This window comes from Eschrichtius robustus, chromosome 14 (assembly GCF_028021215.1).
Source record: "Eschrichtius robustus isolate mEscRob2 chromosome 14, mEscRob2.pri, whole genome shotgun sequence".
NCBI classification, from domain to species: Eukaryota; Metazoa; Chordata; class Mammalia; order Artiodactyla; family Eschrichtiidae; genus Eschrichtius; species Eschrichtius robustus.
The window spans coordinates 20,894,536-20,917,210 of record NC_090837.1 but is presented as its reverse complement, the minus strand read 5'-3'; the positions used below and the strand labels follow the sequence as shown (position 1 = coordinate 20,917,210).

The 22,675-nt window shown below is 50.8% G+C and overlaps 1 protein-coding gene across 2 annotated transcripts in view; it reads left to right on the top strand.

Annotated features, from left to right (window-relative positions):
* LIMK2 (LIM domain kinase 2) overlaps positions 1-22,675 on the top strand; it is a 54,423-nt gene that overhangs the window by 13,589 nt on the left and 18,159 nt on the right. The window contains exon 1 of one of the 2 annotated variants that reach the window (XM_068563862.1): positions 16,366-16,774. The exons of the other annotated variant lie outside the window; for it this stretch is intronic. Coding sequence (XP_068419963.1) covers positions 16,722-16,774 — 53 coding nt within the window. The 5' untranslated portion in view covers positions 16,366-16,721. Of the gene's footprint in view, positions 1-16,365; positions 16,775-22,675 lie in introns of those variants that run through there. 2 annotated transcript variants of the gene reach the window in all.

Sequence of the window (22,675 nt, the reverse complement as noted above, 5' to 3'; positions counted from 1 at the left end):
GCTCTCCTTGGCCTCCAACCCATACGGTTGTATTTGTTCCTGCCATTTTCCCATTTGTATGAATATCTTCTATCCAAAATAAGCAGGAATGGGTAGAACAAGCTAATCTTTGGGATTTCTGGATTCTCCTATAACTAGAAGAACCACCTACTATATGATACAACTCCTTCATATCACAGATGTGAGGCCTGAAACCAAAAAGTCAAAAAGTTAGGCCATGGAAGAAAAGAGCTGGCCCTAGAACTGAAGATGCTAGCTTGTTAGAGTGCACTGTGTGTGTGTGTGTGTGTGTGTGTGTATAAAAGAGACAGACACACAAATACATACTCATAAAGAAGTAAGGCACGTTATCCTGGTGGGAAAGAGTTCAGGCTATGGAAGAGACTGTCTGCTTTCAAATCCTGGCTTTGCAGTTTATTAACTGACCGTAGGTGACTTCCCTGAACTTCAGGTACCTCATCTGTAAAATGGGGATAAGAATAGTACTCATCCCACAAGGTTGTTCAGGAGGATTAAATGTGATAACCTATGTAAAGTCCCTAGCATAGCATCTGACACACAGAAAACCTTTAATAATCAGCAGTTGTCACTTTATGTTATATTGTGAATGTGTGTCTATATACACCTACATGCATACGTGTATTTCTCTTAACACACTCATTGGTCATTTGATGTGGAGCCTTGGGGATTAAGGTTAACTTTGAACCACCCTGGCACAGTTAAATCAAAGATCATGCCTGTGGGGGAAGCAGAGCATCTCGGTTCAGTCTCTTATTTGCAGCTTTGCCTCAAGGATGGAGTCCTGATCCAGCTCTACTGAAAGGATGCATCTCCTGACTCCTGAGCTTTCCCACGAAAACTGGATGGCATGGAGCCCTCAGATGGAGCCTGGTGATTTGCCCTGGGGAGGCTGGCTGCTTTGGAGCCAATTTGACTTTTTCCCAAATTGGCGGAATATCTTCAGGGCTGGGGAGGATTGTACTTGTCTGGCCCCAGAAGCGACCTGGGTTATGAGGAGCCTGAGGCATTAGCCTGAATAGTCTTTTAAGGTCTCTTCCACCCCAGCTTATCTGTGATTCTCTGATGAATTCAGAGTGTCTGGGTGCAGGCCTGCTAGAAGCAGGACCCTCCTTCCGTGCTACCCAAAGTAATTCATTCTTCCTGACTCCATTCCGGCCTCGCTCTTACCCAGCTGGGCTCCAGTTACAATAAAGGAAATGACTTTTCTTCTCCCCTTCCCCCATACCTTTGTTTTCCTAGTCACAGGGTGGGGCTGGATATTGAATGGAGAAATTGCTGGGGTTTGGCTCAAACTCCTCCTCTCGCCTTCTCCTTACACTAGCCCATCCGCTGTCTGCAGCCACATCCGTAATCTTGCCTCTTGCCTCCGATAGCCTTCCACCAGATTCTCAGGTGCCCAGACAATAGGAAGCCACTTAAGGCTGGGACCTGGGGCTGTACTTTGGAGGCCAGCGAACATACCTCCTGGAAGTCCATAATTGTGCTGGTGCAGTTGGGCGCCCAGCCAGGATCTCTCTGATCTCTGGATGCTTGGCTGACCAGCCCTCCCGCTTCCTCTCCTCAGCCTTCGCAGCTGGCCTGTTTGGACTCCGTACCTCTGGCCTTCCTTCTTGAGCAGTGCCATTGGTTCTAGAGCTGGGGCCATTCTCTCTGAAGCTCTCAGGAACTGGCTCCCTCTCACTGGGGGAGGCCAGGAAAGCAGCCGGACTGCACATTGTTTGTAGTTGAGGTTAAAATGAGAAGCTATGAATGGTGACCTGGTCTCTTGGCATGTTGGCAAACCAGGGAAACTTGACGAGTTTTCTGACGATTGTCCTTGATTGTCCTTTCCCCCTAGTCAGAGGTGTTTGGCCAAGGAGGAGAGATTGTGGGAGGAGGGAAAAACTGCCTCTATTAATCTTTATGGCCCCTACCTGGAACTCTGTTGTTTGACCAGATTCCTGACAGCATTATCACAGGGGAAACTGCACCATTCTTAAGGCTCCTGGGAACTTTCAGGGCCTCCTTTCTCAGGATCGCGAACAGCTTTCTCTTTTGAGAAGTGTTTCCTAATGGCGATGCTCTGGAAAAGGGATGATGCACATAGAAACCTGTTGTCACTTCATCAAGCTACAGACCATTTCCTCTAAATTTGTGACTACAGGAAAGGCCGGTGAAGAAATCACACACGTAGCGACCAAGACTGTGGTATAATGGGCTGGCTGACGACAGTGTTTTCTGCGGTGCTGAAAGCTGTGCTCATTTTCTCACCCACACCCCCATCCAAACAAGCGCAGTAGAATGATAATTACAGTAACAGGTACCATTTATTGAGTGCTTACTCTGCACCAGACACTGTCCTAAGCATATGTCACATACATTATCTCATTTAATTCCTACAACAACCTAATAATGGTGGTACTGGTCTTACCTATTTTACAAATATAAGGAAATGGAGGTTACTTGCTACAGTCACAGAGCTAGAAACTGGCATAGCTGGGATTTGAACCCAGGCATCCTGACTCCTTGCTTACCAGAGTCTTTGCATTCCTGACTAGGGCAGTCATTTACCCTCCCTGAGGCTCGGTTTCCTCTTCTGTACCTTCAGGGTGAAAAGAAATCACCCTCCACACACTGGTGGTGTCAGATAGCACTGAAGGACATTGGTTCAAAGGCTTCATGAACTCTCTAGTGTCAATAAAAGTGCTGTTAAATTTCTCCTGGGTCTCTGGCTCCTGGAGTGGGAGTCAGTGGAGCAACCCTGCCCTCTGCTGTTGTACTGTTGGTGTTGCTGTCCCATTTACTGACCCAAAAGCCTTTGATTCTAGTTTGTCTAGTTTATCTCTAAGGAAACAGCCAGCCAGCAGGTCATTAAGGCTGGCTGCTGGACTGGGGCCTGGGGCCTGCTCCGCAGAGAAGGGGAAGGACAAACACCTGGGCCTTCTTCTGCCCCCACAAGGGACTCCAGCATGAACAGAGTGGGACTTCTAATATGTAGCAGCAGCTTGTGACCTTCAGTGTGCCTTAATTCTGCTCTGTTCTTTGGAAAAAGAAAACTAAGACCCCGTAGAAGCCCCACATCGGCTGTCCAGGGCAGAGATGGAGAGATGGAGGGGGTGGGGGTGGGGCCAGGGATGGAGGACTGATAATTTACTAAGCATTGTATTGGGAGTTTCACTTAGATTATCTGATTCAACCCTCATGGTAACCCTACAACCCCATTTTATACAGGAAGGCCCAGAAAGGTAGAGTGACTTGCCCAGGGTCACATAGAGCTGCAACTCGAAGTTAGGTCTCTCTGGCTTCAAAGAAGGGTCTTCTTTCCACTGTGACTCCCACGAAAGAACAATAGACCTGGAGTCAGAAGACCTGGATTTGAGCCTTAGCTGAGCCAGGCCAGCTGTGTAACTGTGGGCAAGTTCCTTAGCTGTGAGCCTCAGTTTCCTATCTCTAAGATGTGGTAAAAGTAACCCACCTCATGAAGTCGTTGTGAGGATCACGGAGGTAACAGATCAGAGAGCACTCTGAAAACATTAGGATGGGGTGATATAAAGGGTCAGCAGCAGCACGTAGCAACACTGTGCTCCTGAGCCGTTCTCATTTCATTTTGAGCATCATCTACTGTATTAAAGCACCCAGTTAGCTGCTGTCAGGGACACAGTTTGGACCTACTGGTCATATCTCCCAGCTGGTTCCCTCAGACAGCTGAAAAACAGGTCAAAACTTGGAGCGTTCCTAATAGTGGGCTGTAGTCTGGCTTCCATTCTGTCTCTCCCTTGGAACATTCCCTTGGGGGTGTCCCAGAGGATAGACTCAGCAGTCCGTCCACCGGCCACTCTTCAGTCCTCATCTTGTATGGCCTCCCGAGCTGCCCTGGAGGTAGGTGAATCAGAGTTTGCAGTCAGGCTGCTTGAGTTTCCATCCCAGCTCCTCATGAGTCACGGCCTTAACCTTTCTTTGCCACAGTTTCCTCATCTATAAAAGAGTGAAATGGTTCCCACCTCAAAAGGTTGTTGTGCAGACTAAATCTGAACATGTATTCAAAGCCCTCAGCAGAGTGCCTGGCCATAATTAAGACTTAATATATGTTAGCGTTTATTATTAGTGTCTCAGTCACTCTTGAAACGTTCCCTTCCCTTGGCTTCCCTGACATTCCATGCCCCCCTCATTTTCTCCCACTTCTCTGGTCATTCCAGTTTGCTTACCCGCCTCTATCCAGCTCTGAAACATTGCCGTTCCTCCAGGTGGGCTCACTGTTCCCTCCCTGGGCAGTCTTACCCACCCGCATGGTCCTGTCCTCCACATGCTGTTGACCACATACTACACATACTGATGGAATCGGTGTGCAGTCCAGACCTCTCCACTGAGTTCTAGACTAGCTATCCTGCTGTCAACTTCACATGTCCATTTGGAGGTCTTGCAGGCATCTCAGATGCAGCTGGGCCTTCAGTCTTCCCCCCAAAACTGGCTCCTTTTCCATCGTAACCTGTCCCGTTGAATGGCGTCACCATCCGCCCACTGCCCAAGCCAGAACCCAGGTGTCCTTCATGATACCTCTTCTTTCTCATCCTTATATCCAAGCCTGTCAGTTTTATCTCCAGATTATACTTTGAATGCGTCCACTTCTTTCCATTTCTCCTATCGCCACCATGTTCCAGGTTACCATCATCCCTCACGTGGTGACCACAGTAGCCTTCTAACTGTCCATGGTCACTCTGGACCCCCAATACATTCTCCACAGAGCCGCCAGAGTGAGTGATCTTTAAAAAGAAAAAAAATCTGACCACGTCACACTCTGTCATCTCTCTGTCCTCATACACTTCAACGACTCTCCAGCATTCTTGGATAAAGGCCAAAGTCCTTTCTGTGGCCTGTAGAGTTCCCCGTGGTCTGGCCTCGCCCCATAGCCTCCCGTTTCCTCTACTTCAGCCTTGCTGCTCTTCACAGGTCCAAAACTCGCCCTTCTTCCTTTTGACAAGGACTTTGATCCTGCTGCCTCTGCCTGGAATGCTCTCTCATCCTCTTTTCGCCTAGTTAACACCTGCTCATCCTTCAGGTCTTTACCTGGATGAGGAACGGTTGTCTCAGGGAAATAGTTACAGAATAGGTTGTGGCCCCTGTTTTATGCTTTCATAGACCTTCCCTTTGAAGCTTTTTTTGTGGGTTTAATGTCACATTTATTCATTTGCTCATCTCCTTAGTGACATCCTGAGGTCTCTAATATGCTAGCATAACTTGGTCAGGGACCACAGGGTTTTTTGCCCCTTATGTGTCACCACTGAGCACATGTTGGCATGGGAGGGATATTTGTTGAATGAATTGCCTGAGGTGGCCAAGAGATGTGATGAAAGCGAGGCCTTTCCCTGCCCTTCCCCTTCCCCACATCCTTCCCTTAGCAGCCACCGTGGCTGCAGTTACTGTAAATGGCAGGGAGGAATTGGTTCCGGACATTGGGTTATTTGGGACAATTGCCTACAAGTGTTGAGTAAAAAGTGAAAGATTTGTCTTCTGCCCCCAAAGGAGCCAAAGAGGCTGACCCAGGAGTCCTCCTGTCCAGCAGCAGGTCTTGAGCTGTACTCTGTAGGTACAGTCCAGACAGGAGCAAGCCCTGGAGAGAGAAAGAGAAATGTTCAACTATGGCCCAAACTAGTTATGAACTGTCCTGAAATCTGACAAATCCCAGTTCTAATCGCAAGTTTTTAAATTTATTTGTTTTTCAAATTTTTAGAAATCTTTGAAGGATGGCATTAGCTAAAGATGCCCATTGAGTATAAAGTGGGGGGAAAAAAGTATCTTTTACTTGTGGGTGATTTATGGCAGGGAGGGGGTGGATGGTTTGGCAATTCCCCAAGAACTTGGAAATGAAGTTTGTCCTCTGGGAGTTAAACTAGTTGGATCTGTGTGTAACAAGAGCAGTATTGTGTGGTAGTTAAGAAAGACTCTAGAACCAGATTGCTTGAGTTCGAATCCTGGTCCTGCCATTTATTAGCTGTGCACCTTGGGCAAGTTACTTACCCTTTCTGTGCTTTGTTGCCTCATCTATGAAATGGAGAAAGTAGCCTAGTGCCTGCCTCATCATGTTATTGTGAGGGGTGAGTGAGTGAAGCCATGCGTGGCCCTGGTGGGACCAGGGCTTGCAGAGTGAGTGCCCATGACTGTTAGCCATTTGTTAGTAGCTCCTAGGGAGCCCAGTGTCTGCCAGGGCTGAATAGTACGTGAATTGGTGATTGTTACATATCTAAAGAAGTAATGATTTTTTTTCAATTAAAAATTAGTTTAAAAACCAGTAGAATAATGAGTGGCCAAAAGTGAAACAGTAAGTGAAGAGTCAGGCAACACTAGAAGTATGTCCACATAGAGATACTGAATCTGGGTTTAGTCACCAGAAGGGCGTTCTTTGTTGTAGGCGGGGCTGGTTTGGCTAGCTCATGGCTGCCAGAATGAAATTTCTCTCCATGGCTCCTCATTTCCCTGTATTTTAAGTCCATGCTCACAGTGCAGCCTTCTGATGCCTAACTCGGCTTCCTGGGATTCTTGATGACAGGAAGGATCAGGGAGCAGCACCTGTACAGGGGATGTGGTGTTCTGATTTCAAGTGCCAATTCACAAATGGACAGAGGTTAATAAATGGTTAGGATAGACACATCCTAGAATGTCTGCACCTCTCTGGATACTATGAAGTCCTGTTCCTGGACCTAAAAGGTCAAAAATGAGGCCTGAATTAAGGTCCTGGATTCACCAAGGTGACCCTAGCCTTGGAGAGGTCTCTGGGTGTTCAGCCAGTCAGCGTTTCTCTGACCACAGCCCTTCAGCATTGACCTACTGGTGTAGAATGTTTTGCTCACCTAACTCCTTCCTCTTATAGAGGAAGAAATGGAAGCCCAGAGATGTTTAATGGCTTGCCTTAGATCACACAGCAAGTTTGTTGTCAGCCAGGTTAGATTTTCAGGTCTTCTCTGCCAGACATTTCCTGGAGATTTGTCAAGGTATCCAAACCCCATGCAGTCAGGGGAAGAATGTGTAAACACAGCATTTGACACTGAATGTTAAACATTCAGTTTTCTAATATTAGTGTTACAGAGCAACAGTGGATAATTATCTACAAGGGGTTGCGACCCTGTTCTTCTACAGCTCATGCAGGCAAATCTCAGGTGTTAAAAGGACCACCTTGGTGGAGACGTGGTCTGAGGATGAAGCCCTGGTCTGCTGTTAATGAACACTAGTTGGCCAGCAGGCTTCAGTGGACGTACACACAGCCAGCTGTGGACTTGAGACAAATGCCTGTTCAGGGAGAGGAACTGGCAGCTAAGGACCAGCGCTCTCTGTGGTGTTTCAGGCTTTGTGTTTTCTTCATTGGGAGCCTTTGCTTGCTTAAATACCTCTGATAACTCCTCACCACCTGTGGGTGACCTGGCTCTTGGTGGTCTGCCGTGCCCTCTTCCCCCATCCCAGCCTCCCCTCTGCTTGCTCTTCACATGTGCCCTGCGCTGCAGCGGATGGACCTTCCCCTGTTCCGCCTCAGTGCTTTTGCACATGTTGTTCCTTCAGCTGGAATGCCTCTTGTCTGCCTGGCGATCAGCCTGTTAGACTCGGCCGATGCAGCCAGTCCTCTGTGGAGGAGCCTCCCCGAATGCACCCACACTCCTCCCCACCAATCAGAGGAGCCTTTTTCTCTCTCTTTGTTACTCTCCTTGTATAACCTCAGTCGTGGCCCTGTCAGTATCTGTTTACACGTCTAACATCACTCTCGGAGTATGAAATTCTCTGAGTTTGGAGCCACATCCAGTTCATCTTTGTTTCCCAGAGCTCGGCCGAGTGCCAAGAACGCAGCGGGCACTCAGTGCTTGTTGGGCGAATCATGTTTCTATCGAACAACCATCTTTCTCTTTTGACACTTGGATAAAGCCCTTCCAGTGCACATCATCCCCATATCTTTGTTCTGCAGTATTCTCCCAGGCAAGAGCTCTTCTTCTGAAATGGGGGCATAGAATAAGACCTCTGTCTATCAATGCCATTCTGGAGTCTAAAACCAGCAATGCTGCAGCCTTGAGGGATGGCATGCCTTCTGCACTGCCCAGCCCACTGTGCTAATTTGCCTTGTAGTTTTCCCACAAGGGCTAGAATCCCTCCTCGCTTGGGCAGTGCTGGAAGGGTGCTAACAAGCTCTCTGTCTCTACACTCCTCCCCATTACCAGGAAAAACCTCCCAGTACCTCAAGCCAGGTTTGAATTAGGGTGGTTTTCTTCTACGTGTCAGTCACCTTCTGGTCCTGCCTCGCTGAGGCGGCCCAGTGGTGATCCTGGTTAGAACAGAGGGTGCCCCACTCTGCTCCCATCAGTAGCACTGACTCTTGCAGCAGCACAGGCTGTTTTTGTTTTTGTCAGCCCTTGTGTTTTGTTTTGTTAACTTGTTTCAGTTGCAAAGGCTGCCTTTTCATGAGAAGACCCTATATTCTGGAGTCACCTTTTCCCACTGTACCTTGAGCAACACTGCGGTGTCAGTGAGGAAAAGACAGAGGCAGCTACTGTGTGTTACACATGAGTAAGAACAGCGCCAGGAGGGTGGAAGTCCCCAGCGAGCCAAGGCTGTACAGAATGTCAACCACCAAACATTTCTGTACTTAAGCTGCATCCAGAATAAGAAGATGAACAAGCTGCCTTGCAGTCATTTCCTCATTTGTAACAAGGGGATGCTAGTGATTTGTGCTGCCTGCTTCTCAGGGTTCGTGTGAGAGTAGAGTGGAATCAAGTGGAAGAGCACACAGGAAAGAGGAAAGCGGTGGTTTCAGCTTTCAGTCTGCATCAGAAACACCGGGGCTTCTATAAAATGCAATACTTGGGCTTGCTCTCAACAATTATTATTATATCAGCCTGGGGTAGGTCCAGGAATCATCACTTTCAACAAGCTGCCCAGGGGTGTCCGATGCTGCAGTTCTTTCGACCAAACTTAAAAACACCACTGTAAATCAAATAGCAAGTATAGAATAGTTATTTGAGGCAACTTTAGTGTCTTGGACCTGGAATCCAAAGTCTTGGGTTAAATCCCAGCTCTGCCAATCCCTAGACCTGTAACCTTGAATGACCTTCTCTTTGGACTTCAGTTCTTCATACATAACAAGGAGATGACATCCCAACCTCACAGGGTTATGAGAATTAAATGAAAGTGTATGAGAACAAGCCCACCCCAGTGCGGGGCTCATAGAATTCGGTCAGTGTTTTACAGAAAGGGAGCCAAGTGTCCACGACTTCTGGAACGTGGTGTCGTGTTAACAAATACGGGGCAAAAGACAGTCCTTGGCATCCAGCTTAATCAGGTATCCTGGAAATCTGGAGAGAACCTTAGAGATATAGTCCAGTCCCTTGAAACTCGGAAGGGAATGTAGAAAGCCCAAGATGTATGAGGGTACCCAGTCACATGAAATGTGTTTAGATTTTCAGACTGGAAAAATTATTTCCTAATATTTTGAAGGAAGAAAAAGCGGGGAGACCTTATTGGCACAGCAACAGTTAGTTACTTTTGAGAAACCGTGGAGATGGAGTAATACCCCAAGTATAGTTTGTTCCATACCTGCCGTGTACCAGGCGTTGGGGATCTAATAGTGAAATAAGAATGGAGGTCACTAACTGGCCCAGTTTTCAAAAAGGAGGAAAAAAGGAGATCCTGGAAAAAGTGAACTTACAATTCTTCTGACTTGACTCCTTCACAGAATTCTGAATGGGATTTTGTGGACAAATTCTGGTGGAATTCTGTGGAATTTTGCAGATGATGGAATAGGTGGACAGTGAGCATTTAGGAAGGGGGCTGATCGTGAGGATTCAGCAGTGGTGGATCAGTCATGGCTTGTTAGACCTGACTTCATGTTTTCACTGGGTTGTTGGTCACGAGACCCTCTTGATTTCCACAAGGCATTTGCTTTCATGATATCCTGACAATAAGAATGTGGGCAGAAAATCTAGAGAAATCAGATGGAGGAGTTAAGCATACCCAGCACTTTGGGGCCCTGGGTAGGTGTTGGAGAGGCTGGATTCCTGAATGCCTCATTAGGGTTCCTGTTGAGGAAGGGGCATGGGATTAGAGGTCAGCAAACCTGGCTTTTAATCTCAGTCCTGCACCTCCCCGCAGTAACCTTGGATGGATTACCTAACATCCCTCGGCTTACCTTGCCCTGTCTGTGCTGTACGTACTCCTTTCGAGGTTGTTGCAGGGACTAACCTGGATGATGAGCATAAAAGCCCTTTGTAAATTGAAAACGCATTGTAAACCTTAGTTATCACCACTCTAGAAGTTGCTCGTAATGGGGGTCCTGAATCATTTACTAGGCATCTGCAAATGTCAGGTGTGGGCCTGGTGTGGGCCTCATGTATTCGATCTGGAGGTAGACAGGTACGGGCTCCTAGCCCCTCCTGTGTGTGATGTGCTTGGGGATGCGTCAAGGAAACCCTTTCCAGAGGACACTGAGTGCTCTTTTGGAGGTGGGCCTGGAAAAAGGAGGAGACAGAGGCTTCCCTGGTGGCGCAGTGGTTAAGAATCGCCTGCCAATACAGGGACATGAGTTTGGGCCCTGGTCCGGGAAGATCCCACATGCTGCGGAGCAACTAAGCCTATGCGCCACAACTACTGAGCCTGTGCTCTAGAGCCCACGAGCCACAACTGCTGAGCCCATGCTCTGCAACAAGAGAAGCTACCGCAGTGAGAAGCCCGCACACCGCAACGAAGAGTAGTCCCCACTCACCGCAACTAGAGAAAGCCTGCGTGCAGCAACGAAGACCCAACACAGCCAAAAATAAATAAGTTAATTAAAAAAAAAAAAAAAAAGGAGGAGACAGTCACCAGCTGGAGGTGGAGGAGGCTGCAGGAGCTAAGGGAGCAAAGGCTTGGGGACTGCCCAGGGAGAGCCTACGTGGCCGGGTCAGGAAGTAGAGTGGGGCAGGAGGTGGCCAGAGTGGTGACCCCAGGAGGGAAGCCAGAGAGACAGCCCTGGGGGTCCCGAGTGCAGGGCACCCAAGCAGGCTTTGCCTCTGGACAGGAGCACTAGGAAAAACACGTGAGGAGGTGTTTACTCTAAACCATGGGACTTTTTTTTTTTGGCTGTGCTGGGTCTTTGTTGTGGCACGTGGGTTTCTCTTCATTGCGCCAAGCTGGCTTCTCTAGTTACGGTTCACGGTCTTCTCTAGGTGTGGTGCACGGGCTCCAGAGTTCACGGGCTCAGTAGTTGCGGTGCACAAGCTTAGTTGCCCTGCGGCATGTGGGATCTTAGTTCCCTGACCAGGGATCGAACCCGTATCCCCTGCATTGGAAGGTGGATTCTTTTTGTTTGCTTTTTTTTTTTTTCTCTTTGTTGCTGTGCACGGGCTTTCTCTAGTTGTGGTGAGCAGGGGCTACTCTTCGTTGCGATGCACGGGCTTCTTATTGTTGTGGCTTCTCTTGTTGCGGAGCACGGGCTCTAGGCACGCAGGCTTCGTAGTTATGGCAAGTGGGCTCAGTAGTTGTGACTTGCGGGCTCTAGAGCTCAGGCTCAGTAGTTGTGGCGCATGGGCTTAGTTGCTCCACAGCATGTGGGATCTTCCTGGGCCAGGGCTCAAACCCATGTCCCTTGCATTGGCAGGCAGATTCTTAACCACTGCACCACCAGAGAAGCCCGGAAGGTGGATTCTTAATCACTGGACCACCAGGGAGGTCCCAGGACTTCTGTTTGTTTTTGTCCATTTATCATTTTAAAAAGAAGCACTTAAGTGTAAGAAAAAATGTAAGCAGTATCAAAAGGTAGAAAATGAATGCTGTTTCCTCCATGCTGCTTGTCTCACTACCCTGAAGAGAAACCGACAGCCACATGGTAGAGTCCGCCAGGTGGTCTCTAAGGATTACGCGCATAGACTTTTGAAATGGTGGGATCATACTGTACACTCTCTCTGATGCCTGGATTTTTCACGTAATTCCTTACCCAGGACAGTTTCTGTTTCAGGACCCTAGGGTCTACCTCATTATTATTATTATTATTATTATTTTAATATTAATTTATTTATTTTTTGGCTGTGTTGGGTCTTTGTTGCTGAATGTGGGCTTTCTCTAGTTGTGGTAAGTGGGGGCTACTCTTTGTTGCGGTGTGTGGGCTTCTCATTGCAGTGACTTCTGTTGTGGAGCACAGGCTCTAGGTGCAGGCTTCAGTAGTTGTGGCACATGGGCTCAGTAGTTGTGGCTCGTGGGCTCTAGAGCGCAGGCTCAGTAGTTGTGGCGCATGGGCTTAGTTGCTCCACAGCATGTGGGATCTTCCCGGACCAGGGCTTGAACCGTTATCCCCTGCATTGGCAGGCAGATTCTTAACCACTGCGCCACCAGGGAGACCCCTACCTCATTATTTTTAACATCTGCGTAGTATTCTGTCACATGGAAGTGAGATTGCATGTAGCCCACCACTGCTGATGGACACATGGATTGTTCCTCATCTTTCAGCATGAAACCATGCTGGACACAGGTCTTGGCACGTTTGTAGGAATATTTCTCTGGGCAAAATTTCTAGCAGTAGACTTGCTGGGACCCTCATCTGACTGCTGCTGTAGTATGGAAAGTGAGCTGGAATTGAGGGGGAGCAGAGGCAAGAAAAACAGCAGATGGGGATGACGCCGCTCCCCTTCCAAGGTCCCCGAGCTCCCGTCCCTGGATGGAGTCCTCCCGGCCAGTAGAGGGCCCCACACGGACACAGTTCCTTGGGCTGCAGGTTATCCGACCAGAGCTGACTTCTGAGAAGAGGTTGGGATGATTCATTCATTCACCACTGCTCCCCAGAGCACTCACTTGGGGCCGCTGGCCCTGAAGGCTGTCCTTGCCAGCCTCGCAGCCACCTTGAAGCCCAGTGTCTCAGCTGGTTCCGAGGAGTCGGTTTGCTGGGCTCTCCGCCAGGTTTCCAACTTGTGAAATGTGCAGGAGATTAGTACCTCCCCTGCCATCTTATCCCGTCCATCACTGCCAGTCCAAGGATCCCTGCAGTTGCCTCTGGCAGCCGCAGCCTCTAAATCCTGTGCCAGCTGCTCTGGTACCTAGAAGAGCAGCTTTCCACCCAGAACCAGTATCCAGGGGCAGGGGGTGGAAGTACAGCCTCCATTGTGACCTCCCGCCTCCCAGTTCTGGGGGGGTTGGAGCCCTTTGAAGTTGGCCCTGAGGAGCCACACGCTTGTGTCTGATCGGCCAGCGGCTTCTCACGTCTGGTGGTTTCGCGTCCTTCATGGTTCCTCCTGCGGTCTGGATTTATGGGGGTCAAGTGGACTCCACCTTGGAGGGGCCTCCGCTTCAGGTCAGCACTGGGGGAGGCAGCTGCACCTCTTCCAGGGGGAGGCAGTTTTATGGCATTGAGAGGTCCTTACACTAGTTCCCCACACACCCACCCACCCACCGAGTCCTTTGTGAGGGGAGTAGGGGGGATGGAGAGCGCCTGCAGCCTCCTGCTCGCATTCCTAGACACCGACTCACTGCACCCGCCGCCGCTGGAACAGCAGAGCTGTGTGAAATGTCAAGAGGAGTTATGCTCATGGGCTCCCTGGCCCCGTCTCTTTGTGGCTTGCATTTTCTTCCATCCGCACTCTGTTCATCAGATGGAAATCAGAGGGTGCAATTAGAAGATAATTTGCTAGTTCCAGACTTAATTCGGGGCCCCCTTCTTGCCTGATCGAATTACAGGGGAACATAATAGATTTTTGGTGAGAAATAGTTGGCTCTGTCTCTGGAAGAAAGAGAGCTCCCAGCTCTCAGCTGGGCCGGCCTTTCGGTATCCTGTGTGTTGTTCTCCCCACCCTTCCACTCTGCCCCACCTCCTCTGTGGCTCTTGTGTGGCCCCCAGGCAAGGATCCTGATCCCCTCAGGGCCAGCTCAAGAGGTTTAAACTGAACTTGAGACCCAAGGAAAACAAGGAGCCCTCTGCAACCTCATAGGGCTGAAAAACATTGAAGCTGGCAGCTATTTAGAGACATCACCAAGGCTGAGACAGAGGCAGTGACTTGCTGAAGGCCACATAGCTAGCCCATAGTGGTAGTAACAATAGTCTTAATGATATTAGCAGCTAACATTTATCAACCCTTAATGTGTTCCAGACTCTGTGCCAAGGGCTTATGTGCAGTGCCTTGTCGTATTCAAACCCAGACAGTCTGGCTTCGGGCCCAGGCTGGGCTCCAGCATAGCAATGGTAGAGCTCAGGTTCGACAGCCTGGGTTCAAATCCTGGCTTCACCTCTCACGTGTACAACTGAGTGACCTCAGGCAAGGAATTTAAACTCTCTGTACCTCTGTTCCTTCCTCTGTAAAAAGGGGGAGATCACAGGACTACCAGCTGGTGTGGGTTAAAATTCACTTATGCTTGTAAGTGCTGCGCGTAGGGCTTGGGACAGGGTGAGTGAGGGTGAGTGCTCTTCCAGTGCTCACTGCCTGCTGGCTGCCTCTGGGGCTGGAGTGTGGGGTCTGTGTGGCAGGAGATAGACATGGCTGAGTTCTGCAATAATGCCAAAGGCTGGTCTTCATGATTAGAGGCCGGAAACGGTGTGGTTGAGTGTGCTGCCTGTGGAGCAGTGGTCAGCAGACTAGCCCACCGCCTGTTTTTGTATGGCCTGTGATTTTTACATTTTTAAGTGGTTGAGGGGGGAAAGCAAAAGAATATTTTGTGGCACATGAAAGTAACATGAAATTCAAATTTCAGTGTCCATAAATAAAGTTTTATTGGAACAGAGCCACATCCATTTGTTTACATTTTATATATGGCCACTTTTGTGCTGCAGTGACAGAGTCTGTATTCGTGTAGGCCTGCAAAGCCTAAATTGTTTGCTCTCTGGCCCTTTACAGAAAAAGTGTCCTAACCCTGGCTCTTACTGGATTTGAAGCCCAGCTCCCCCACTTACCAGCTGTTTGTCTTTAGGCTAGTGACACAACCATTCAAAACCTCAGTTCCATCATCTGTTAAATGGGGGTGATAACATCTACCCTGTAGATTGGCCATTTAAGTATGATAGATAACAGATGCAGAGCACTTAACACAGGGCCTGGAACGTCCTAAGTCTCGATAAATGCTAGCTTATAACAGGGTGCAAACACCCTCTCTTATCACACTCGTTGTTATCCCTGTGCCCAGTCAGTAGAGGAATGGGAAAAGGCTCCCTTGACACCCAGCCACCACCTTCGCCACAGGCTTTCCTGTCACAGTGACAGGGTGACTTCAGTGGAGAGGAGTGTGTGCCTGGTGGGAGAGAGCTGGTGTCGCTCCCTCAAGTCCAGCAATGAGGTCTGGACGTGCCTACGTCTTCTGGGGGCTCTCCCAGTGGTGGGCCCTCGTTTGGTCAGTCCTGCAGCTGGGGCTCTTCAGGCAGGCCCCACTCCAGATACCTGGCCAATCATCCCCACAGACACCGTGGGCCTTGTCCTCCATCATGCCCTGTTTTTCAGTTTGAGAAGCCTGGTTACCGTGGACACCGTGGAAGAAGCACCACTGCCTGCTGAGGCCGATGGCTGGCATTCTAGGAATGAATGAATGAAAGAAAGAAAGAGAGAGAGAGGGGACAGGTGACCTGGGCTCCAGGCTCTGTGCTCCTCCTTCTTGCAGGAGGGCTTTGAAAGAGATCTTTCCCCTTGAAGAGGCAGAATGAAGCTCAGGGCTGAGACCTCCAGCTCTAGAGTCACATGAGTCTGCATTTAAATCCCAGCCCTGCCACTGACTAGTTTTTTGGCCTCGGATAAGTTACCTAATCTCTCTGTACCTCACTTTCTTTGTGTATACCGTGGAGATAACTCCCATGTCAAAGAAATAAGAGAGTGTCATACGGCGCTTGCCACACAGAGAAACAGCAGGCGTCAGTTAACACCATGGGCCTTGTTTCCTCATCCACAGTGCAGCTCTGCCCAGAAGTGGAGTGGCAGTTTCCAGGCCAGGCAGAGGGAAGGAATGAATGGGGACCCTAGTGCCAGCACCAAGTAGATGCCAGCCCAGAGCAGACAGCCCAGAGGGCAGCTCTCTGGACCTGGGTCTCTGGACCAACCTCTCCTGCCAGAGGGGCCCCCCCTTTAGGGGGTGTGGCTTGGCCTGGAGCTGGTCTCCTGTGCTTTTCTTCACCTCTGAGCAGAGTTACCGTTCTTTGGGCAGCTCGTCAGGTTGGGGATACTTGGGGCAGATGTGCTCACCCCTCTCCTGCCCTGCCCTTCCCCGAGCTCAGGGACGGACACCCAGCCAGTCCTGGTTATTGTCTGCGGCGCCAGCCTGCAGCCTCCCTCCAGCTCAGCTCCACCCCTTGCCTGCAAGGTCTGTTTCCTAATAGCTGCTCCAACCACACACCTCGTTCCGCGCGGAGCCCCTCCCCTTCCTCCCTCCCTCCCCCGGCAGGGGTGGGGCTGGAGAAGAAGGCTAACTTGACAGCAGCGCCTCTTTCCTGGCTAGTCACCGGCCCCTGCCCGAGAATCCTTGTGTGTGTAGCCTCCGCAGAGAGGTGCTTCTCCCGAGTCCTGAGGGGCCATCCAGCCTCCAAGAACTGGGAGGCAGCATCCCAGCCATGAGCCCCTGCGGGTCTCTGCTGGAGGGCAAGGGGCCCGGAGCGCTCACACCTCTCCGGCCCCTCCAGAGGGAGAGGTGAGCCGGGCAGCCAGCCCACAGCCAGCGGTGCCGGAGCCCCGGGCCTGTCATGGTGGCCGTCTGCCGGCTAGAGGCCCTCCCAGACGGGTTTGCAGCTGAGCTTGTGTATCTGATGTGGGAAGAAGATGGGGAGTTACTTGTCCGTCCAGGCTTACTTCACCTCCAGAGACCCCTTCCGGTGAGTTGGGCTCCGAGTCCCCTTCCCATCTCCTCTTTGGGCCCCTTGTCCTGAGGGGAGGACAGATGCCTCCCTGAATCTGCTTCTCAGATTTCACTTGTCCTTTGACCATGTGTCAGGCAGAAGCCAGTGGAAGCTGCTTCCAAGCAGAACCAGGCTGGCGAAGGCTTCCCCCGTGTTCTGGGAATGGGAGGTGAGGGGTGGGCCCAGAAGGCAGCTCCTGGGGAGCTCGGCCTCTCCTTCCTTCCCAGACACACCTGGAAGAGCCTCCGAAAGGTGCCGCCGACCCGGCCTGCTCTTGGTGTTACTGCTTCCAGGGGAAGAGCACAGCTAGGGTGCTGTTCTTCCAGCTCTCACACGTCTTACCTGCAGGCTGTGCCGCCTGCCCAGGAATTTGTCCTAACAAGCAGGATGGGCAGGTTTTGCCAAACAGCATGGAAGCTGGCGAGGCCTGGGTGTGGGCAGCCCGGTCCACGGTAGGCACTCTCATTATACACGTTTGTTCTCTTAATGGCAGGCACCTTTGCCTCTGGCCTTTAAGGGCTCCTGTGCTCCCTATGAGTACGGTTGCTGGGGAAAGGCCTGGGCAAGTGAGACTGGGGCAGCTGGCTTTGTAGTATCCTGAGCTGTGGGGCTGGCCCCCATGCCTGCCAGGTCCCCAGGCCTGAGCTTCTGTGGGGCTTTTCAGAGGGAGATGTGGAAACTTCCTCTCTACCTCCGACCTGCCTTTCTCTGCTCTCTGCCCCACCCCTTCTCCAACAGAAACTCCCCGGGGGGGGGGGGGTTCTGGCCCTCTGGGTCCCTCCTGAATGGAGCCATTCCTGGCTGGGGTGGGGCTTGTTTTCATTCTTTGGGAGCAGCCTGTTGTTCCAAGGTCTGCCTCCCCCTCACCCATGGTCCTGGTCGACTTCTCCGTCTGGCTTCCCCAACCCAGCCCCTTGCCCCTAACTCGCTGCTGGGATACGTAGTCAGGTGGCTGTGCCCTGGGCAGAAAAGCAGAACACCATGCGGTTTCTCGGAATTACCGGTTTCTCGGAATTGCCAGACCCTGGTAGAGTGGTGGGAAACCCCTGGATTTGAGGGAGGGGGAGGGAACTGGTCCTCAGGGCTGACTCTTCCAGGCATCCTGCTATGCACTTTATCCTTTGATCTCTCAACAGCCTCAAGACGTTTTGTATCCCCATTTTACAGATGTGGCAACTGGTTTCAACATAGTTAACTTGTGGGGTCTCTCTGGCCCGCCTCATCTATATTCCTGAGTTTCTTCTCTCATCCTCAGGAGGCTGCACCTCCCCCTGCATGTATCCCCCACAGGATAGTTCTCAGGTTTGCTTTCCTCTTGAAGCAGAGAGAGAGCAGAAAAAGGGTCCCCGTAGTGTGCCTGGCATATGAAGGGATGGCAGAGATTCTCCTCTGCAGAGCCAGTGGGAATTGATCTTGAGTTGTACCATGTGGAATCAAGATGCCAAGTGTTTGAAGTAGCCACTGGGTTAAGCCAGGGCCTCATTAATCCCTCTTACTCTTAATCCTGGATAGGCAGCTTGGGGGAGGGGTTGTTCCCTTAGAAGCAGGAACACGTGCCCCTTTTAATCTCCAGGGACAAGACACAACTTCTGAGGCACTAGAGCAGATAATGAACTCTCATCCCGGACCTCTGAGGGCCAGGCCACTGAAACCACCCAGGTCTGCCTGTCCTTTATCTTTTTCTGCCGCAGCCCCTCTGGGCAACCTGACAGCCCTCCCCCCAACTCTGTTTGGCCAGCTGGAGTGGGGGGGGGCGGACGACTGACTGACTGGCCATAGACCCTCTCCGCTGCCCCCTCCCCCAAATGGGAGGCCACATTCCTGAAGCCACTTCTGAAGAGCTAGCCACACACGGGGCTCTGTGCCCCACAGGAGGGACCACCCAGACCCTCCACTCTCCCAGGTAGCAGTCTCATCAATCACCACTGTCCCTGCCTGGTCAGAAAGATGCTTCTGCCATCAGCCCTCTCCTTTACTACAGGATGTCCTCATGGCAACCCTCTGACGCCTCCCTGGGCCTCGGTTTCCTCCTCTGCAGAGCATAGGGACTGGACTTCCTGGGTTCCTGAACACGACCCTTGCCAGATTCATGGAACAAATTAAGTCCTTGACCCCAGGCCCTGAACACACAGGAGTTCTGGGGCTCTGGTTGCAAGGAGAGTGACACAACCAGATTCCACGGGGACGTGATCTGGCGTGACGGTGCGCAGGGGAGGGAAGAGGGAGCCGGGGATGAAAGATGTGATTTCTGTGCCCCCGGCACCCCTGCCTGGCAGGTCGCACTCAGCAGAGGGCACTGTCTTCTGCTACCGGTGCCACCAGCTTGGGGGGTGAGATGCAGTTACAAGCGTCCTCCCAAGTAAGAAAACACCTCAAATTGGAATTTACAAAAGAGGTAAATTAAGGAGTGACTTTTTTTTTTTTTAATTTATTTATTTTTGGCCGTGTTAGGTCTTTGTTGCTGCGCGCGGGCTTTCTTCAGTTGCGGTGAGCGGGGGCTACTCTTCGTTGCGGTGCGCAGGCTTCTCGTTGTCGTGGCTTCTCTTGTGGAGCACGGGCTCTAGGCATGCAGGCTTCAGTAGTTGTGGCACGTGGGCTCAGTAGTTGTGGCTTGCGGGCTCTAGAGCTCAGGCTCAGTAGTTGTGGCGCACGGGCTTAGTTGCTCCGCGGCATGTGGGATCTTCCCAGGCCAGGGCTCGAACCCGTGTCCCTTGCATTGGCAGGCAGATTCTTAACCACTGCGCCACCAGGGAAGCCCAAGGAGTGACTTTTGTCTGACATCTTTAAAGGATTTTTCTTTTTATAGCTTTTCCGTTTAATGCCCAACATTGATTTAATGGGTTGGTTTTAAAGAAAACAAGTGCATCTTTGTATTCTAAAGCAACCCATGTTTAAAGGGAGAAACTATTCTTAACCCAGCCCAGCTTAGCAGTAACATTTGGCAGCCACCTTGGGACTCTTTTTCTCCTCATCTGAAAAATGAAGGACTTGGATGAGGTGAATGGTTCCCAACTCCGCAACCTATGTACCTCCTCAGAGACACACAAGCTCTTTTCCATTTTTTCCAAATACCGGAGGCTCTACCCTTAACTGCAGCACGACGGCACAAATTGCTTGAAACTATTACAGCCTTCCTGGCTTTTGGTTGGAACTGAATCAACGCACTCTGGCAGCACTTATTTCTTGCTGATCAGAGGCTCATTATGTGTTTGGTTAATTTTTTCAAACAGGATAACAACATATCCATAATAATTACAGCTTAATTGACAGCCTGTTTCAGTCTACAGGGTCTGCAGGAAGGAGGAGTAATAAAGGGGTTTGTGGTGGTAGAACGCTGGGCTCTGATGGACCGGAGTCTCTAGGCCCCTGTTCTCTCCGCAGCCCCTGGGCCTGGGGGAGGCGTAGCATCCCCAGTGGTGACTCTCAGGCAGGGGCAGAGACCTGTCCGCTCTCCCGTCCACCCCGGTCACAGCTCAGAGGCAGGGGCTGGAAGAAGCTTCTTCCCAATAGTTTCCTGCTCATTCAGAGGCTAAGGATGAGCATCCAACCAGGCCCTCAACCAGGACATGGGAGGGCTTGTTCTTTAACCTGTGTAAATCCACTGTAATTGTGGCTGTGTGCTGCTTTTACCACATAAGGTTGAAATTTTACCTGTAAACATTTGGTCTGGAGAATTTGCATGTGACTGAGGGCCAGGCCTCTGTCTTATCTCACTTGGCTTCTCCCAGCACTTTGCCTATTTGGTCTTGCACACCCTAGATGCTCAGTAACTATTTCCTAATTGGTAGGAATTGATTATGATCAATTGATTTCTAATGGGCTAGATGAATAATTCATTTTGGGACTGTCTCTATTTCCAGAAATCTGTTTGGTTCTGGGCCAAGAAACAGGTCCATATTGCTTGGGCATGGCAGGGCAAGGGGTCTGTCTCCTTTTGCCCTTGGTGTTCTCAAATTAAAGACGGAGGTGGGGAAGTGAACACTTCATGGGCACCAGCTGTGGGCCAGGCTCGTGCTAGGCATTTGTACGTGATTTAATTCTCATCATCACCAGTGTGCAAATGAGGACACTGAGGCTCAAGAGTCATGAAGGAACTGGCTTTATGTGACACAGATAGTAAATGGCAAAGAAGGAATATGGACCCAGATCTTGAAAAAAGTTATTTGTGAGACTCTATTATTTTTTTTAACCGGTGTGTTCCCTGCTGACTCAAAAGGCCTCAGCTTGGATCTGAGCTGCCCACTGAACTGACCATCAGGGTTTGGTCCACTTTGTACCCACCCAGGCTCTCCGTAGTGCTCGGGAAAAGTTCTGGAGGTTGTCAAGGCGTGTGGGCTGGAGGGTTTCAGCTCTGCTCACTGGCCGGGAGAGTGTGGTGGCTGATGCCTCCACCCCAGGTCTGGGCTCCACCATCAACCCCACCACCTCTGAGTTGGATGCCCTCTGGCCTACAGCCAGGACAGATGTTGACTTTCACTTGAAACTTTAAAAAATTGAAAGCTGGGAAAAAGCCTTGGCTTTGGGGAGAGGATATTGTGGCCGTGGCCCCTGAGAACCTGAGGTGGGATTCTTTTGAGTCGCACCTTACTTTCCCAGAGTGTGTTTTGGATTCTTTTCTTAAAAGGCAGAGTCTGCTGGGGACCAGCCTGCTGTGGACTCAGCGGAGGAGGAGAGTCGCTGTGCCATTTAACTGTTGGGTCCTTGGGCTTAAGGAGGAGTGTCAGCAGGTGTTAACACTAGAAGGAACGCGAGCTCTCAGGGCTCCAGCCTCCGTGTTTTCAAAGATGCAAAGATGTAAACCCCGAGGCCCAGCTTAGTGGACGTGCTGCATCGTCAGGTGCAAGTGCACATTGGTTCAGATCCCAGCTCCGTCATGTGTGTACTGGGCAACTTTGCAGAAGTGACTTGACCCTGCTTTTCAGTCTCCTAGTCTGTGAAACAGGGATAATCCTATCACCTTGCAGGGTGTGGTCAGGGTTAGAGATCATGTAAGGCACCTCATACAGCACCCAGAGTATGGTTAGCATTCCCATAACAGGTCACCATAGCTGCTGTTAATGTCTAAGCTAGGACTCTAAGTCTACCCTGGCAACTTCCCCGGTGGCCTGGAACCACTTGTGTTCTGTGACAAAGCAACTTGGGGACCCACAACCAGTCCTCCTATCAGCTTTTCACCTTCCTGTTCTTCAGAGACACCTGTGGTGACTGACTTTGGCCATGCAGCTGGCTGTGCCCTTCAAAGGCATTCCTTGACACAGATGTGTGCATCGGTGGTGTCGCTCTCTGGCCAGGTGTTCTTCCCAGGAGGCTGGCGTGGCTGTCTCCTGCATGCCTGCACTCGCTTCTCTCCCTGCCTCCTCTCCTGGGCCTGGCCAGGGCTACTTGCAGCAAACAAAAGCAGGATATTGGCAATGGAGAGAAGGACGTGTTTGGTGCTCCTGTGCCCCGCGGTACACATACCATTGCGAGGGTGTGACAGGGCCCAGGCCTGCAGTTGGGTGCAAATTCGTCTGCACCAGCTTTTCTCCCCTGCAGACAGGAGAGGGGTAGGGCCCGGTGACCGTGAGCCCTGGAACTCTTGTGCTCCCACCTGGACTGCTGGTTCTTGCCACTCCCACCGTTTTCACTTTGGAAACATTTGCTAAGGGCTTACTCTGCCAGCCTTTTGCAAGGTGCTGAGTCTGCCAGGAGTAAGTGGGACACTGTTCCTATCCAGTGAAGGAGGAAAGCAGGTACCCAGAAACTTTACATCAACAGGTGGCAGCAGGAAGGAAGCCCCTGCTTCTGGTGCTGGCCCTGTGCTAGGCACCTCACAGCCGTCCAGAACCTAGTTTAATCCTCACTGTTACCCCGAAAGTAGGTGGTGATGTTGCCATT